This window comes from Panthera leo, chromosome A1, assembly GCF_018350215.1.
Source record: "Panthera leo isolate Ple1 chromosome A1, P.leo_Ple1_pat1.1, whole genome shotgun sequence".
In the NCBI taxonomy this organism is placed as follows: Eukaryota; Metazoa; Chordata; class Mammalia; order Carnivora; family Felidae; genus Panthera; species Panthera leo.
In genome coordinates this window covers 25,033,565-25,052,971 of record NC_056679.1, presented here as the reverse complement: position 1 = coordinate 25,052,971, position 19,407 = coordinate 25,033,565, and the positions used below count along the sequence as shown (strand labels likewise).

The 19,407-nt window shown below is 47.5% G+C and overlaps 1 protein-coding gene across 1 annotated transcript in view; it reads left to right on the top strand.

Moving 5' to 3' along the window:
• The first annotated feature begins 1,870 nt into the window (after window positions 1–1,870).
• LOC122209164 overlaps window positions 1,871–19,407 on the top strand; it is a 65,172-nt gene continuing 47,635 nt past the window's right edge. Inside the window, exons 1-3 of the mRNA XM_042920926.1 lie at window positions 1,871–2,175; window positions 14,583–14,764; window positions 18,914–19,057. Of these exons, the coding sequence (XP_042776860.1) occupies window positions 2,150–2,175; window positions 14,583–14,764; window positions 18,914–19,057 (352 nt within the window). The 5' untranslated portion in view covers window positions 1,871–2,149. The remainder of the gene's footprint in view (window positions 2,176–14,582; window positions 14,765–18,913; window positions 19,058–19,407) is intronic.

The following is a 19,407-nucleotide window of genomic DNA, read 5'->3' as shown; positions in this document are numbered from 1 at the left end:
CCATGAGTTGAGGGTCCTATGCCTAATGAATGGAAGAATCTAGAGACTCCTAACCACATTCGGTTATCTCTAATGGTCTCAGTGAATTTTAGGAATGGGTTTCACGTATACAAACCTTTCTGTCAGAAATGGACTTTCGTTAGACAAACAGTTGACCTCACAAAATCCAACACAAGCTTACACTGCTTGCTCCCCAGGGGGTATGGCTTTGACCTCTCTATTTCAACTACAGCTTACAAGCCTGTTTTGTAACGGATAGAGGAATGAAAGAACAAATAAATAATTTAAACCAACCTTCCCTTTCAGGAGTTTGTGTGTTTTCCCAACGTAAGAACCCAGGTTAGCAAACACAGCCCTGAGGAACGGAAGTGTCATTTAAGCCTCTTCTTACTGATTAGTGGGAACCTCAGGTCTACTAAGAGAACTGTCCATGCAGTTTGATCCATGAGACTACGTAGAACATAGTGGGTAAGTTGTGTTCTGGAGTCAGAGACCAAGTTCACATTCTGGTTATTGCATTTAATTCACCGGGGGATCCGGGGGCTAATAACTTCTGCACGACCCAGTTTTCTCATCTGTAGAAGGGGAGGGGAATAATAGTCGCTCTCTCTTCAGGCTGTCGAGAGAATTAAAACACAGCAAACTTAGAGAGTTTGAGGTTTCAGGACGTGTTCATTGTTACGACTTCTCTCAGAATCACTGCTTTTCACAGAGAGTTGGTCAAGATCAGATTGGTTGGAAAGAAGGACTTATATGGTCAAATGCACAGCCCTCCGGGCTGGGGCAGGCATAAGGAGGTAACAGTTCTTTATTAAGGATCCAGTTTTGCCAACCTGGCTCTCTGCCTGAACACTTACTCCCTGCACCCCTCCAGGCTCTGAACCTGTCTTGCCTCTGATCTGCTCTCCATGGAGACCAGCTTTATGTGCACAGGTATTACAATGAAATTCATTATTAGAAAGATTTCCTTCAGGCTCCCCAAGCACATTGTGTGGCAAGTTGGTAATTATGTACGTTGTTGAGAGTGCGAGGAGTTACAAAAATAGAAATGCTGTAAACTTTTTAGAAGTGAGGGTTAGTGTGGAGATTACCCATGACTGTAATGGTTTCCAAATGCAAACTGAACATCTTTCTTTTGATCCCAAACAATGGCAAGAAGCTAACATGGACCTTTGATCCCATGATGGTGTCTAGAGAAATTATGAGGTCTCCAGGATGGGATAATAGATCCTCATCAAGACTTCTAGCTTTAGGAAATTGTTTAATCTCTATTCTCAGTGGCTGCAGCTTTGAGGCAGCTGTGACTGAAAGGTCCCAAGTGCTATTGAAAACAGCTCATCAGTTCAGAACAAAGCTGATTATGTAAATTGTGCATTAAGATGCAGCTCCAATTTAATTTTACTCTGTAAATAAATATCCCATTAACATCCATCTGTTGAAAGTCAGGTAAGACATACTCTAAGACTATATGGCTAGAGTCCCAGCGAATGCTCCATAAATACTGACGGGGGGGGGGGGGGGGGGGGGGGGGGGGGGGGGGGTGAAGGGATTAGGACATACAAAAATTCACTATGTAGAACTTTAATTTGTTTTCTTTAAATTGCAAGCCAGCTATAAAAATCAATTTAGACCAAGAAGAGACTCTGATTGGCCAAGAAAGACACTGAATCTATTTCTGGTCCTGCTCTTTTGAGGGCACAGGAAAGCTTTCTCCGATTGCTGTCACAGAGATCAATAATAATTATGGCTCACCAATTCCCTCCCAAAATAAAAACATTTCAGCTGATGAGACGCGAACACTAAATTAGCACCAGCTCTTTTTGCTGCAGGGCAATTTACCCAGCCAGAAATGCCACTTGTGAGAGTTACCGTTGCTGAATGGGCGCAGCTGGCCTCTTCGAGTCCGGAGTGGTGGAAAATCCCACCCACCCTCGGGAGGGAACCGGAACCGGAACCAGAACTGGTAGTGGGGTTACGGGGAGGGAGGCAGGCTGCCTTCAGAGGGCTGCCGTCTTCCGGTAGTTCAGGCCGATAACTACCCATGGCCCCGGAGCCCTAGGAAGAGCTTCTGATGCTTCGACAGTAGCCTGTTAATATCAGGGGCTCCCAGCGGCGTGTTTGGTTGTTATTTACCAAGATTTCGGTGAAGATGGATTGCCGATCAGCTGCCATGAGGTAAGAGCCTGTTGTATTTTGGGGGCTGCTGCTTGGTGGTGGTGATGGTGCGGGAGGAGGCAAGGGGTGGGATTAGCAGGAGGTTGGGGACAGTCCAGGGATGACCCATCATGGGTTACACGTTGTAGTCTCTAATGTACTGTTTTCTAAACTGTTGGTCACTTTTCTTATAAAAATGACCATTTTGCGTGGCTATGGGTGTCTCTGAAGGGTGTGAAGCAGAGGCCCTTCAACCAAGGCTACTAGGCCCAAGGTGACTGGCATATCTAGCGCTCTGTACATACTTAGAAAGAACCTCTGAGCAGGAAAGTTTCAGAAAGGTGCCCCTTCTTCCCAGCCCATGAAGCCCCGAGTCAAGGCCCAGATTCAGGAGAAGAAAGTACATCTGGCCCATCCCTATCTCTCTAAAATGTGCCCCCTTCCCCCCAAATGTGAAGCCTGGGCATCTGCCCCACCTTTTGTACCACAAGGATGGGACCAAGGCTAGCTCCTCCCCTTTTCTTCTTACCGTCTCCAAGGCGGGCATGATCTTGGAGCTAAGCAGCCATCTTATGACCACGAGGCACCAACACTTTATCTGCTTAGGAAGGTGAAGCGAAAGAAGAGTGGAGCCTGGGTTCTTAATGACATTCTTAAATTGCTACGCTAGCACTGGACTAACTACTAGTCCAGTTCTTGGACTAGTACAGTCTAGAACATTCTTCTAATGAGTGTTCTTGTTATATGAGAAAGGTAAATCCCTGTTTTAAACTACTGTTAATTAAATGTTCTGTTATAGCCAAAATACCCGTAATGGATGAAGGGAATGGGGGAGCTAGCACATAGGTGAATGGTAGAGGAGTCTGGATTTCTGATTCTTGGCAAATTCGTCTTCAGAGATGCCACTCACACTTCCTTTACAAGGGGACTTACGATCCCCCTTCCTCAGTGTTTGTCGAAGACCAACCAAATGGCTACGTCCACCCTTGTATTGTGCCCTTTTGCAGAATTCCATTCAGCTCTTCATCCCAGGGTTATTTTTTTTTTTTTTCCTGAACTGTCACTATGAGTCTTGGATTAAATAAGGATGCAGACCGAATGAGGCATTATGGTGACTGTCAGCCCTAGAAGTAAAATATCCCAAATGGTTCCATGGGCAGGAGTGAGGTGAAAACCTGGGAACTACATAGCCAGGCTAGAAATTCCAGCATCAGCTATTTCTGCAAGCCATGTTCCTTAGGGGACCTGTGGTCTGAAGTGTCACCGAGGCAAAAAGAACACTTCACATCCTGGCTTCTTCTCTTCCACAGAAATAAGCACACGTGTGCACATGCGCAAGAATGATTCTAGGCAAGATCATGATACAAGGAGCGTTTATTCCTCTATGCTCCCTTCCTACTATAGGTCTTGTTTCCACCTTCACCCAGACTGGCTCCGGGTTGATATCAGTTAGAATCATGCTGTGATAACGAACAAACCCAATCTCAGTTGCGTAGACTAGTAAGAGGTCTGTTCTTGATTACGCCGCCATGGCCTGTGAGGATAGCTGGAGGGCTCTCTCCACATCATTGTCATTCTGCTATACTGCTGTCATTCTGCTCAACTGCTATAGCAGGGGGAAAAAAAATCTCTAGGGCAGCAACATCTGATAGAAATATAATACAAGCCACATATGTAAGTTCAGACTTACAAGTAGCCACGTTAAAAAGGCAAAATGAAGGTGATTAAGGTGAAGTTAGTTTTAATAATGAATTTTACTTAACCCAACATTATAATTTCAGCATGTAATTAATACAAGATATATTAATGCATTTTTATATATACTTTTTTTTTTTTTGGATACCAGCTTTTCTAATCCAGTGTGAGTATTTTACACTTAAAGCACACTCAGTTTGGACCAGCCACATTTCAAGTGCTCAGTGACCACATGTTGGGATTGGCCGCCATATTGGGTGGCCCAGCTCTGCAGTTTCCTAGCAACAATTACATGCTCGATCTAGAAGGGACTAATGCATATCTCTTCTGCTTACAACTCCTTGGATAAAAGTGGTCAAGTGGCTGTATCCAACCACAGGGAACCAGCAAGGACAATCCTTCCTTGTGCCTTAACATGGAAAGGTGGGACTATTTGATAAAAGGCAGTTATGTCCACAAAGCCCTCCTTACTGCCCTTGACTAGGACAGCCCACCGGCTGGTGCCTCCTCTGGTATGAAAGTCTTCGGGGCCAGCTTTCTATTTTGACTTGACTCCATTCCTTGCTTGGCCAAAGAATTGGAGGCAGATATGCTAAATATTGCAGTATATGACTCAGAAGTTGTGCCATATTAATTTTTAGAAACAGAAACTCTTGGGGCATCTGGGTGACCCAGTCAGTTGCGTGTCCAACTTTGGCTCAGGTCATGATCTTGCAGTTCGTGAGTTCGAGCCCCGCGTCAGGCTCTGTGCTGACAGCTCAGAGCCTGGAGCCTGCTTCGGATTCTGTGTCTTGCTTGCTCTCTGTCTCTGCCTCTCAAAAATAAATAAACATTAAAAGAAAGAAAGAAAGAAAGAAAGAAAGAAAGAAAGAAAGAAAGAAAGAAAGGAAGGAAGGAAGAAAGAAAGGAAGAAAGAAAGGAAGAAAGAAAGAAAGAAAGAGAAAAGAAAGAAACAGTTCTTGGAAGCGTGAGGTAAAATACTAACAAATTAAGATAACTGGGAAGGCCAGAGACTGAGGTGATTCAGGAAGCGAAAGAAGACATTCACGGAGCAGGAGAATTTTTTGTTCATCCTCTACATTTGCCAATATCTTTAGCTTCCTTTCTGGCTGCCTTGTTGCTGGAGTCCCTGAGCCCCCCCATCCCCCACCTCCCAGAACACCACAGCTAGGAGGCCAGGAGCAGGATCACTGACTGTCCGTTATACTCTATAGAACACAACAGGATATTGGTGATTAATTTTTATACTGGAAGCTCTTGGGGGTCCGGGCCACAACTTATTTTTTTCTTGAATCTCGGGTACTGCCTACTTTATAGCAGATGTTCAGTAAATATCTGAACGAATGAGTTTTATATTAACTTTCACAAAACCGTTTCCTACACTGTTTATATTGTTAATGGGTGGCACTGTGACTGAGCGTCAGAACTGACCCGGGTGCCAGCGGTGTGGCTGCTAACAAAGAGCACCGAGTAGTCCTTGACCTGCCTCTTGGTAAGAATTCTTGTAAAATAATCCATGTGAAAATAAATCCGTGTAAAATGACCCATGACGTGTGGACTTATATTGTTTTAAAATGTACCCTTTGTTGTTATTTGGGTATGGTGAGGCCAGCAGATCAGGAGGCGACTGCCATGGAAAAGATAGCTTATTACTCACAGTTCCCAAGAGGCGGGGTGGCCAGCTAGGCCGTGTAGGGTCACGCGCGGGACGGGACCAGTGACAGTCGGGAGCCAGAGGGAGTGAAGGGAAAAGGTAGGCGAGCGTCTTTAGTGTGGTTTCTGCAGGAAATGCAAAGCAAGACAGGGCAAACAGGCTTAGGATTGGCTAGTTTGAATGATTTCGGTGAGTTCTGGGCTGTAGGTGCCATCCTTAGTTGTCCAGGGTGATTGGGACGGGGACATGATTCGGTATATGAGAGTCTGATGGAGGACGTGGTGACAGTATGGGTTTTGGATTGGCTGGTCTGCATATACAAGGCACGCTGGCAAGCAAACATTTCCAGCCTCTGAGAATTGGCTAGCTGGGGGAGGGACAGTGTCTTCAGGGTCAGCAAGCCCGCAGGTACCAAAGCAATACAAACACAGAAAATAAAAAGGCATTATTAATACACACACAAATGGCCCTACTGAGTTCAAAGGTGCCGTTTCAGTCCCTTAGGGCCTAACAGAGAACTGCAGCTTACATGCCCTTTACTTGTGCGTGTTCAAAGGTGGGTTTTAGCACTTGTCTGGGGGTTTGAAGGGCAAAAACGTAAGGGCAGACGTTAGACACCTGAGGTGTATTTGTGGTCCTAAGCGGATTCCCTGGCATCCCAGGAGGGCCCTTGGAGAAGAAGTTTCTGAATTTTTGGATTAAAAACAGCAGAGCTGTGTATACCCAAAAGGGATAAATGTTACTTGATAGAAATTGTACCTCCATCAATATGGCTCAAAAATATGTAGGTAAGGGGCCCCGGGGTGGCTCAGTTGGTTGAGCGTCTGACTTCGGCTCAGGCCATGGTCTTGTGGTTCGTGAGTTCGAGCCCCACATCAGGCTTGCTGCTGTCAGCATGGAGCCCGCTTTGGATCCTCTGTACCCCTCTCTCTCTGCCCCTCCCCAGCTCGCACTTTCTCTCTCAAAAATAAATAAACGTTGAAAAAATATAGGTAAACAGAACTGTCCTAAATTTTCCGGAGAGGAAATGAGGGTTCATTTATTTTCTTCCTTTTTCATTCTAACCCAGAGAACAGTCTCACAGTTGGGTGAGAGATTACAGCTGGCGGAGTTGAGTGGGACGGAGGATGCAGGGATGATTGTCTGCCAGAACTTTCCGGCATGGATCAGGCTGCCGGTGCTGCACATTTCAAGTGCCGTATGATGGGTCCCTAGCACCTCGGAGAGCAATTGGAGGGCTAGCAAGGGAAGATTGATGTTCTTGAAGTGTGTGGTGTTTGCGAGCACACTGAGCTCTGGGAGTTCCTCCAAAGCGTGTTAGATGCTTTGGTGCCAGATACTTGGAAAGTCAAGTGGGACTGAGTGTTGCCTGAAAAATGTCGACGCATCCTTTGGTGTGCCTTGAGCTTCCGTGTTATGCTTAAACCCATGGCCATTTGCTAGAATGGGGCACTGAGTCCAATCAGGAGTTAAACGGGGTCTCTATTTCAGAAGGTCTGGAAGTCTCAATATGTCCCGTAGAATTGGGGACCTTGAATGCTGGGCGGCACGGAGAGCATCTTAAAATAGTGGTGTCTAGGGCCAAGGATGATAGCCATTTATAGCCAACAGCCGGTAGCTAATGCTGGCTTTGTGAATCATCGAGCACCCAGACAGATGCATGTGTGCAGCTGGTGGTGACACTGTGCTTTACAGTGAGGTCCCGCCAAGGCGTTGTCATCGGCCTGGTTACAGCAAGAATCCTAGCCTGTTCTTCGGGGCTAGAAAAACATAGACTTAAAATCTGTACTTTCATTTAAAAATATTTTCTACGGTCAGGAAGAAGCTTTTATGTGCTTACTCAGATTTACCCGGCTAATAAAAAAAGATACTGATTGATAGCTGGAAAAATGGATTAATGATAATACTAACGAGGAATGGATAATGTTAGTAGCTGATACGTAAGATGCGTCAGGCATTGGTCCATGTTACTCACACTGATTTGTTAATTCCTTACAACAACCCTGTGAGGTAGATAGTATATTATCTCCTCTTCCCAGATGAGAACAACAGAGATTAAGCAATTTGCCTCTAGGTCATGCAGCTAGTAAATGATGGAGCCGGGACTGGAACCCATGTGGTCCAGCCCAAGTTCATGCTCACAGCCCCAGCACCACGTTAAGGTGGGGAGCACAGGTGCGAGGCCAGCACTCTCCTTGCCTTAGCTCGTTACTCACTTTTTGGACCATATTGATGTCTGTTGAGCATTTCTGCTGGGAGTTGTGGCACATATCTGGTGCTACAAGTCATACCTTCTAGAGTCATGAGAGGGTCATTAACCTCAAATAGGCTTCCACGGGGCTTTTGGATCTTCCTATCACAGCTCTAGAAAGAGAGGTCTAATGGAGTGCCAAAAATCTTAGCAATCGTCATTTTTAGCAACGTGGAATTTGGAATTTATCTTTCTACAATTTCAAAGCTCCCAGTTTCCTTGCTTGTTCCTGGTTCAAAAGCTTGGTTGCTGAATCAGTTACGATAGGCTAGAGTGTGCTTTGTAAAAGCCATAATATAGTAAATAATGTAACATTTTAGAACGGACGTTTTTCACGCATGATGCATGCCCGTAGGTCACGTTACACGCCTATCCCAGGCTACCAAGTGGTCTCTACTCATCAAAATCGTTGAAAGACCCAGGATGAGAGAGGAGCCACCATCTCAAATTTGGCAGTGGCTATGCCATAGGAAAGAATGCCCTGGAAGGTGCGTAAGACCTGCAATTAAAGGTCCTGCCTGGAAGAAACACATAATTGGTGGGCCCAACCTGGTCTCATGGCCTCACCCAACCACAGGAGCCCTGGAAGTACAATCCTTACATGTGCCCAAAGAGGGGGAAACAACCCATAGTTGGCAAACAGCATTAATGACCTCCCCATGGTGCAGCCGGAACAACTATGAGCAAGAGGATTTTGGAAAGCTCCCAAGGTACTAATCAGAATCTGCGGAGATCTTGGTAGCACAGCAAACAGGGATCAGTGCCTGAGTCTGACTTAAATGCATTAGATTAGAAAGCACTCAATTTAGCTGGTGGTTTTCCTAATTTCAGCGACTGCTCCATCCAGTTTTCTCTGCTTCCCTCTTTTTTTCTCCCCCCATCCACCTGCCAGTTCCCAGGATTATAACAGTGATGCTGTTGTCATCACTACTGGGATGAGACAAGGTTTCAGGGCAGCTTTTAGTCATCGTGATTTAAAAGGTTGAATGAAACTGTGATTACAAAGAGTAAAGAATAAGAATATATTTGTAAACATTTTATGTACCGTCTACTGATTTTGTGTTCGCAAGAGGGGGTGGGGGCTCTGTGGGACTCCATCCCTACCTCTCATGCAATAGAATCATTTCATTCTGTCTGTGCTGTTTTTGGTACGTGCAGGATGCAGCTTTTTACCACGTGGGGACCCGCCATCAAATCTGACTCTGGATTGACCTAGAGCAGAGGAGGTAGGAGACCTGTCACTATTCCTCAGTGTGACTGATTATGGGGAAACGGCTGAACTGCAAACATGGTTGATCTTGGTGTGTTTCCCACCAGGAAACAGGAAAGGGAATGGATTTTGAAGTCCTACAGACCTAGGTTCAGATTTTAGCGGCACCGCTTATTAGCCTATGATCTTGGGCAGATCTGTTTCCTCATCCATTGTAAACTATCAAAACTCAGAGTCAACAACTGCTTAAGAAGTTTGTCTTTTTAGACAGGCATGAAATAGGAAAGCACTAGGCTGCCATGACCTTGTCTCTGATGCTGACATGTTAGGAACCACAGGAGGATTATTATGGCAATGAACCCACCAGGCTCTTCTTGGGTCCAGTACGTGAAGCCCAGAAGACACATGTTTACGTGAACTTGCCACCTGCTCCCCTTCAAAGAACCATAGTTAAATATTTCAATGTGTGTTTCACATTGAGGCGATCAGTAAGTAGAGATTTTTTACACGGTAAAAAGACCTTTCAAGGAGAGAGATGTCAAAATAGCTGGCGTGGGGTGGGGTGGGAGCTGATATTGTCACGTTATTGACTGTAAGTAGCCTGATTGTACCATCCAAGTACATCAAAAGCCGGAAGGGAGAGAGTCCAACCGAAGTGGTTCTTTTTATTCCTTCATCACTGGAGAGAAGAATGCGTCAGTGCTGGGTGAATATACTCCATTGTGTTTTCCGGAAAATAGATTTAAACCGTAGTTCTTGTTTCTTGTTTCATTAGAGTGAGAGATCTGACAACGATAGGTGGTTGGGATAGAAACTCCTGAGTTCTGAGCAAACCAGTAAATCGCCAAGAATCACAGATTTTTACTAAAACAAAGGCCCCTTGCCCTCTGTTGACTGTCCTCTTCCCAAGTCTAATCCTGAGTGGCTTGCCAGTTTTCCTGCCCATTCCCGTCGTGGCTGCAGTGATGGGTCACTAGAGCCCAGGACCACCTGACCGAAAATAACTCACTGAACCCAAATCCCTAGGGATGTGGCCCAGGACTCTTAATTTTTACAAGTTCCCAAAACACTGACATTTGAAAACCATTGATGGAACGTCCACACATGAAATGATTCCTAAACTCCATTATCAGTGAGGAGAAGCCTCACACCTTTTAAGAATTATGAAAACTGGAGGAGGAATGTTCCAGAGCCTAACTGTCGGCAGGGAACTTCCTGAAACCCAAGCTTCTCCCCATTTTCTACTCACATCCCCAGGAAATGGGCTCAGTAAGAGACTTTGCTGGGGATTTTCCTACTTTTATTTTACATTATTGATATTCTTGTGACATTTCACAGATTGCTCCTTAAGTTTTCACAGCTTCTGTCTTGCCCTTTTGACTATAGATGGCTCTCTTGGCTGTGTTTTGTGTTCCCTTTTGACTATAGATGGCTCTCTTGGCTGTGTTGTGTGTTCCCCTTTGTGTTCCCTTCTGTGCCCGGCGCATCATCTGTGCTCTATAGATATCTATAAATTCATTGATTTGGGTGCAGCTCAGGTGTCACTTCAGCTGGGGGGTTAAAGAGACCCTGAAGGGAACGTCTGCATCTGAGTCTCCTGCTGCATCCCTCATGTGCTTGGAACTGAGAGCCGCCACATGGCGGGTGCCCAGCAAATGCACACTGATTGATTGACCTTGGACTTGCCATCTTATTTTGACCAATGCCTGCGTATCTTTAGGAAAATCGGCTCCTGTTAGCAGTCACCTGTGACCATCCAGGCGTCACTCCAGAAATGGCTGCTTCTCAGGCAGCTACTCCGGAAGTTAATGCTAACACCCTCCGACTGCCTACTTGACATCCCCTCCTGGCTGTCTAGCGGACATCTCTAACACCATACACCCGAAACCGAACCCCTCGTCCTCTCTCCGTTCTGCTCCGTTCCCAATCTTCACCGTCTTGGGCAATGGCAACCCCATGCTTCCAGCTGCTCAGGTCCAAACCTTTGGAGTCACCTTTCATGCCGCTCCTCCTCTTACGTCCCATATCCCATCTGCAGTAAACGCTGCTCCACCTTCAAGATACGTTGAGGACCTGACCGCATCGCGGCACCTGCACTGTTGCCTCCCTGGTCTCAGCCCCCGTCATCTGTCCCCGTCGGTTCTGTAATGGTCCCCTTGGTCCCATCCTCATCTCCCCCTGGTTTACTCTCAATATAGCTGCCAGGGTATACATTTAAATCCTCTGGAAAGTTAAGTTAGATAGTGTGATTCTGCTGCTACAGACCCTACAATTCCTTCTCCCATTTCTCCTAGAATAAAATCCAAATCCAATTCCATATCTCCGTGGCCTCGTTTGTAATCCCATCTTGCTCAGTCTGCTTCAGTGGCACTGCTGTTTGGCAATCCTGCCAGGCACCCCCGCCCCTCACCAGGAGGGGTCTGTTCTCTCTTAATGTGCCCCGTGGAGAGCTCCCCCGTTTCATTCACATCTTCGCTCAGATGCCATCTTCACAGTGATTCTGTCCCTCACCACTCAGTTTAAAACTTCACCATCCCGTCAGCACACGTAATCTTCTAACCCGGCCCTAATTTTCCCATTGCATTTACCACATTTCCACACAATGTACACATTACTTGGTTATTGTGCTTGTTGGTCATATATTTTCCCAACCAGCGTGAAACCTGGGCAGGGCTTTTGTCTGTTTTGTTCCCTAATGTTTCCCTAGTGCCTAGACTATCTAGTAAATTGTTAAGCAGGAAGGGAAGGAGGGAAGGGAGGACTAAAGGGAGGGAAGGGGGGAAAGAGGAAGGAAGGAAGGAAGGAAGGACGGGCTCCATTTTGTTGGAAGACCTCAATATGAAAAACTACAGTGGTGAAGGCAAAATCAACGTAAATCCACATTGAACGGAGAGAAGAGCACCACATTTTTGAGAACTGGCAGAGGAGGCATTTCTCACATGTCAGTTGTTTCTGATTGAACTCTGAGTGGTCTGCAGCACCTGCTCGGATTGATTAAATGGCTCCCTGTCTAATCAACTCTCCATCAGTTATTATCTGTGCTCTCACTGTCGGCCATATTGAATGGTGAATGGCTTCCTCTGGCCCTTTGTCAGGCTTCCAAAGCTATGGGGTTTGTGACGTAAGGTTCTGAGGAGGGTGGAAGAAGTCCCCAGGCTAAACAGAGGTTGAGAGCATCTCCCCGGGGGTAGTCAGAGGTTCCCACTGTAAGTGCCCCTTGGGAACCAAGGCTTTTGTGAGGACACTGGCTTCTGTGAGCCTGAAGCGGAAGCTTCATCCCGTTGCATTTGATCTAGGAGCTGCTGCCGCCTGTGGTGAGGAGGCGGATCCAAGAAAGGTGTGGATAGGTTAAAAGCCATTTCTGCTCATTAGGAATACCCTCTGTTAGCATTCAACAGCAGCACTGGTGTTAATGGGTCTTGTCAGTTCCATGATTCCTTACGAATATGGTCCTGGGGACACTGCCACAGGTGGGGTGGAGGTGAGCTCACCTTACTGCTCTCTTCCAGCCACTCAGCAACTCACCCAAGTAAACCTGTGTTGTATTGGGTGAGGTCCTCATGGGTTGAGTTATCAAAAGGCTTCCGTGTGGGTCCCCAAGGCCAGGACCGCATATGAGGGTGGTTCGTCTGGGTGAGAGCGGCGATTTTAAAATGTGGTCACAAGTTCTTTGACGCGTCTTGCGTTGAGAGGTTGGGGTCAACGTCCTTCAGCCCGGGTGGGTTCTGTGATTACGACGTACCAACAGAGAAAGGTGAAGTGATGCTACGTGACTTCCAAAGTTAGGTCACTAAATGTCATGCCGCCTCCACCTTTTTTTGTGGAAACACTCGCTCTTGGAGCCCCAGTCCACCGTGTAAAGAGTCTGACCGTGCTGAGGCTGTCGCGCTGGAGAGGCCACAGGGAGAGACTCCCAATTGACAATCCCAGCTGAGCAATCTCATCCTTACCCCTTCCTGACCCACACACCAGATCCGTGAGCAAAGAAGCTTCTTCAAGATTGGATTCTGCAGGCATCGTGGAGCAGCTGTGCCCTCTCCCAATTTCTGACCTATAGACCCCTCGAGCACAATCAGATGGGTGCTGTTCTTTGCCACTAAATTTTGGGGTCGTTCTGTAGCCATACCTAATCGGAACAGCAGCATATGGGGAAGATACCAGTTTTGGAATCAGTTATGGGTCAGTTCGAATGTCGGCTCCTCCTTGGCCAGTTCTGTGACATTGGACGGGGTCTGATGCAGCTTTCGAGTGGGGAAAATATCACCTGTGTTTCAGGTTGATGTAAGGGTTAAATGAGGTAATAGATGTGCAAGGCTTATCAGGTAGTAGGCATTTGAAAAAAATCTTAGCTTCCCTTTTCTTCCCTTCCCTCCCACCTTAGGAAAAAGAAAACAATCGCCTGGCTGTGTCCGTATTGGAAGTGTGAGTAGGGCCAATGCATCCTGTGGTCCCAGGGTGGGCACTCTGTGTTAGAGCTTTCAGCTCGCTTGTCCCAGGGTCTCACCCGTTTGCCCCAGCTCCGTTAAGCAGGGTCTGGTCTCCACGAGCTTAGAGCGTAGCACAGGGTCTGGGTCAAAATAGTTGTTCCAGAAGTGTTCAATAAATAGTGTGTTAAGAAGTGTATGCAAACAGAAATCTGAACTTGTAGGTATGGCTTCATAGTGGCTAGGGGTGTACAAAGAGTTATAGTTCTAAGAATTAAACCTGATTTTTAGAAGTCAGCTGTCAAAGAGATCCAGACTCTGGCACTTAACTGCCAAGGGTCAAATCCTGGCTCTGTTCCTTATTGGCTGTGTGACCTTAGGCTAGTTACATACCCTCTCTGTTTCTCCGTCTACAAAAGGGGAGACAAGAGATGGTACCTACCTAAGCGGTTTGTTGTAACAAGCAAACACTGTGCGTAAAGCACCTATAACAGCACCTAGCTCATGGTCACCTTATCGTGTTTCTCAAAGTAAGGTGCATAGGACCAGGAACATCCATATCACCTATGAACTTGTTAGTGTTGCAAGAATCTCGGGCCACACCCCGGACAAATCCGATCAGAATTTGTGTTTTAACAAGATCCACAGGTGACTCATACGTCCGTTAAAACTCGAGAACTGCTAGGGCACCTGGGCGGCGCAGTTGGTCGAGTGGCTCTTGATTTCAGCTCAGGTCATGATCTCACAGTTTGGTTTCTCACGGATCTTCTGAGATCTCACAGATCTCACAGGGATCGAGCCCTGTGTCTGAGACCGCACCAACAGCACGGAGCCTGCTTGGGATTCTCTCTGTCTTTCTCTCTCCCCATCTCTCTCTCTCTCTCTCTCTCTCTCTCTCTGTCAAAATAAATAAGACATATAAGCTTTAAGAAAAATAAAACTTGGGAACTACTGCTCTAATAAGCTCAGGTAGCATTATGATGTAAAGGAGAACTGTCCTGCATTTGGGAAAACGTCTTTCTAAAAATTTTGTGCGGCCCCAACAGGCAGGGTTTTACAAAATGGGGTGGCCTGGGGATTAGGCCAAAGGAGGGGCCGTGCCAAGGGCCACCATGCACCCGTCCAGCAGTGTCCTCCTCCTCTCCTCCTGCCACCCTGCTTCAACCTTCAGCGTTTCTTCTTTCTTGCCCGTAGGCAAATGCACGCCTCGCCAGGGGTCTCGTGCTTTATTCCTGGGCCTGATCATTCTCTGTGGTTCCACTGTGGTTCACTGTCCGGGCCTTCGTCCAGGTCAAGGGACACGGTGTCATCTGCGGTGTCCCACGCCATGGAAATTGGCTTTTCATTTGTCAGAGGCCTCCTCTTGTGTTACACGGGTAAGTGCCCCTGTAATTTTGCCTCAAACTAAGAACACGTTAAAAAAACGTATGCCTTTGTGCAAAGCCTTAGCTTCCCAGTTAACCCCTCTGCCGCTCTTATGCAAAAATAACCGTTGTGGCCTATTTGTGGCCCGGTTCTTTGAGTAATATATACCTCTGTGACTGCGTGCATCGCTGCGGAGACGGCTCTTCAGAAACGGTTTTCGGAATAAAGATAATCATTACTTTTAAAATTACTGCAGTCTGACTTCTCATTAAAATTTCATTAATGCCTTTCCCGGGTGTATTAAATCGGACACTTTTAAAAGCATATCACTCTATCATATTTCCATTAATATTGCCCACCATTTTAATAGCCCCGGAATGCGTTAATACCTCTGTGCGCTTAACGCAAGAAAAGCAATGTGGAATGACCGAACTAGAGTCCACATCCTTACACAGTGTTCGGCCCAGCCCTGTCTCACTCCCGCACCTCTGTAGAACCGCCTCGACAGAACTCAGCAATCGAAGTAGCAGTTCTAGGAAGATGTCAGTTAGGAAATCAGTGGATTCTGCACTAGGGGTCCTTGGGCCCCTGCATTGTCATTTGAGCGATAAGGGCCCCCCAGGGCTGGGAATGCAGTTTTTCAGTGGCGTGCCGGCAACAGATGGGTCTACGGCAGGCAGGCTGTGGCCATGACACAGCTCTCTGGACTCCGTGCCCGGGTTGGGGGGCACCTTCCCCTCCTGCTTCGAGGTACTCCAACACCCCCCCCCCCCACCTCCTCTGCCTCACACAGCCATAGCCTCTCCGAACACGCCGCAGACGCCAGATATGAAATGGCTCGGAACAAAAAGGGAGGAAAAAGCCATCGCCTCACCGAGGCGCCCGTGTCCATGCCGCCTCCTGCTGCGGTTTAATGATTCAGTTGTGGGCGAGGAAAGCGGCATGCCTTTATGTCCCCAAAGGGAGTCGCTCAAATTTGCAAAGCCTCCATCCCAGCCTGCAGGAGCCCAAAGGTTTTCTGGACCAAATGATCTCTCCCAGTACAGATGTTATTGTTTTAATATAATGAAAAATGCAGTGACATCAAGGGCTTACAATAGCCCCCATCATTCATCCTTTCAAGCCATACAAGTATATTTAGTGAACGGATGGAGTAATCAGGGAGCACAAGGGAGGCTGATCTATTATTCAGGTTATTACGGAATCGGCAATGTTTACTTTCTTATTATAGTTTTCCAATTAGTGGGAGAGCAATGGCAGTAGCCCAGCTTGGGGTCTCCAGGGAGATGCCTGAAATTTTATGTGCAACTTAAAGGGAATAGAAGAAGTTATCAGGGCTGCGACTTGTGCTAATCTTTGCTTTTCACCAAGGGATTAGGTGGAGGGCTGCGGATTTGCAGTTTTAATCAGAGAAACTGCTGGAACTTTCATCACGGCCTCTGAAGGATGCCCGTGGCTCCTTCCACCTCTGATGGAGCAGGTCACTGGATCCTTTGTGTGCAAGAATTATCAGGGCTTTTTGGAATTGGCAGCTGTGTGGTCAGCTGTTTCGGGCTCGACTCCTGGGTGCGCCCCTGTCCGTTGGCCATGAGTGCGGTTGAGGACGCCATACTTAGATGGGCATTTCTCCTGTTCTACCCCCTCGCCCCCTTCACCAGTGCCCATGGCCTTTCCTGGAATGCTCTCCTCCCTTCTCTCGGGCCAGCACACCCCTGAGGACAGCATTCTGCATACATGTCCTTCCTCTTAAGGCTCTACTAGTCTGTAAATAGGCCCTTCCTCCTTAAAAATATATACTATGCAGGGGCGCCTGGGTGGCTCAGTTGGTTGAGTGACCGACTTCGGCTCGGGTCATGATCTCACGGTATGTGAGTTCGAGCCCCGCATCGGGCTCTGTGCTGACCGCTCAGAGCCTGGAGCCTGCTTCGGATTCTGTGTCTCCCTCTCTTTCTGCCCCTCCCCCACTCATGCTCTCTCTGTCTCAGAAATAAATAAATATTAAAAAAAAAATTTTAAAAAGTACATACCAAAAATCTAATTCTAAGAGCAGCTCGTTTTAGAAACTGTTGATAATAAAGAATATAACGTAAAGTAACATCTAATCCCACTGCCCCGAAAGGTAATCATTTTTAGCTTCTTAGCGATGATTTTTAGCTTCTTAGCAATGATTTTCATGGTTGCACACTCCGTTACTTTTGTCACTTGACAGTGTGTCGTGAGCGTTTTCTCATGCCAGTGACAATTTTTCTAACAGTGTCATTTTAAATGACAGAATAGTAGTTTATTTAAAGAGGTATCTTGTGTTCAAAAACAACTCCTATATTTTTGGCCATTTAAGTGGTTTCTAAAATTTCTCTCATGTAAACTGTGCCGTGATGAATGTGTCTGTGCACATCTGTTATTATTGCCTTAAGATATGTTCCTAGAAGTGAGATTGCCGAATTAAAGCGTATACGCCGGCTTGAAGGGTTTGACCAATACTGACATTTTATTCGCCGTAAATATCGTTCCAACTTCTTTTGGCCCAGCAAGCAAGTGTATTGTTAACGACTGCTTCCTTGTTTGACAGGGGGGGGGGGGCGGTAAACATGTAAGTTCCTGAAGGGTGGGAAGCACATCTCCTCACTTTGTCCCTATACCAAATATGGGGGACGAAGTCTCTTATCCATGGCCAGCTCACCAAGGCTGGATCAGGTGAGAAGCTCACCCTCAGGGTTGTGCCGAGTACAGGGTCAGATCTGGTCTTTATTTACAATTCTGGATTTGTTGGCACCCATCTTTTAAAAAATATTGCCAGAAAACATTTATTTTCATCCTTGACTTGGGGGCCCCTTCTTCAGTCTTACACCTGAAGTGAATGCCTCGCTGTCCTCACCCTACCCCTGGCCCTGTGCCAGCTTCTCTAACCCACTGCCCTGAGGGGCCTGGCCCGTGTGGCCCGTGTCCCATCCCTTGTTGATGCAGGCGATCGAAATGATGGCTCTGAGGTTGAGGTCACCCTTTGCCCCACATGTTGTTTCCCTGGGGGCGGCTGAGGCTCGAAGAGGAGGAATAACAGATTCAGGGCCAGAGAACGGGGCGGAGGCGGGGGCGGGGGCGGGGCAGTGCTTCCCCGTCCAGGGCTTTCCAGGAGCAGAGGTTTAATTCTGGCCAGGAGGTTCTGCAGCCGCCCTGTAATCCTCCCTTCGTCCTCCCACTTTCTACATCCCAAGCGTTTCCTGCCTCACGGTCTTAACAATTTAATGGTCATAATAATAGACTCTGTTATCATGTCCTTACTGTTTGCCCAAGAGAACGCAGCCGGGAGGAGATGGAATCCTCATGTAAGCTCCCGTCACCCGGCCAAGGCAACGCGCTTACGAGCTGTGGCTCAGTGTCCAGCCCTACTGTTTTCAAAGTCTAGTTTGGCCGTTTTCAAACTGGGCGACTGGGCAAAATCCTTAAGCCTCCCTACGTAAGCCTCAGTTTCTTCAGCTGTGATGTGGGACTAACGGGTGGCCGTTTTGTAGGTAATGCATTGCTACCCCGGGCTTTGTACGGGTAAAGCGGAAAGCCCAGTGCTCAGCGCACAGTCAGCGATGCTCCAGCGTTAGCGTGGCGGAGGCCCAGAAGCTGTTCTCTGCTGCTTCTACGGCACTAGAAGCTCCCGGGCTCTCTGGGCTTAGGGTCATACGGAGTATTGACTCTTCTTCCCAGCCTGCACGAGGCAATGAGCTCACCGAGGCCCAGCCCTACAGAGGATCATAGGCTGAGCCTGTGTTGAAGGGGGTCTTAGAGATCATCCCCTCCTTTATTACACAGTGTGTGGCCTGACGTCCAGCAGCATGGCTGTCCCTGAGGCCTTGTCAGGAGCACAGAATCTGAGACTCCACCCAGCCCTGTGGAGTCGAGCCTGAATTTTTCCAAGACTCCGCAGGTGATTCCCAGGTACCCTAAGGTTTGAGAGCGCTGATCTGGTCTAATTCTCAACTCCGCCTCTCCTTCCTCAGGTCTCCACCTCTTCCATCTAGCCTGTCGTGCCCCTGCCAGCTCGGAGTGTTAATAGTGGGGACCGTTCCTCCCTCTCCTTTCTCTCTGGCACCCCCCTCCCGCCATGGGGCAGAGAAATAGGACAACTTGATTCCGCGCGTGCTTGCAAAGTCACTCTCCTTCTACTCTAGGCTCTCCAGATGCTCCTGCTTTGCCTCACGTTCTGGATGTCCCCAGTCCGTCAGGCTTGACTGTGACTTATAGAGGCATGGTGACAGCGTGTGTAGAGCCACCGTTACCAGATTCTGTGGTGACCGCAGCATTCCCAAACCTGCGTGAGTAGGGAGCATGCCCCTGATAGGCCCTGGAGGGAGTTACTGTCAGCATGGGTGGTGCGTCTGGGGGTAAGCACGGGCAGGGAGCACAGTGAACCAAAGAGCTAGGATAGTTGAGTGACAACACAATTGCACCGGTGTCACCCCCGCCAATCCTCCAATCTGCTGACCGGGACCCAGTGTCAGGAAGGCCAGGCGGTGACTCACGGGGAATTATCTTTTCCGGGTTTGCAAAAGTTGCATGGCTCTTTGCTCTCTGTATTTCTCTGGACTTGCCTTTTGGCAAGCTAGTCTTCACATTCAGCTTTGTCAAAAGTAGCAAAAGGACACTTATTGAGCTCCTGCTATAC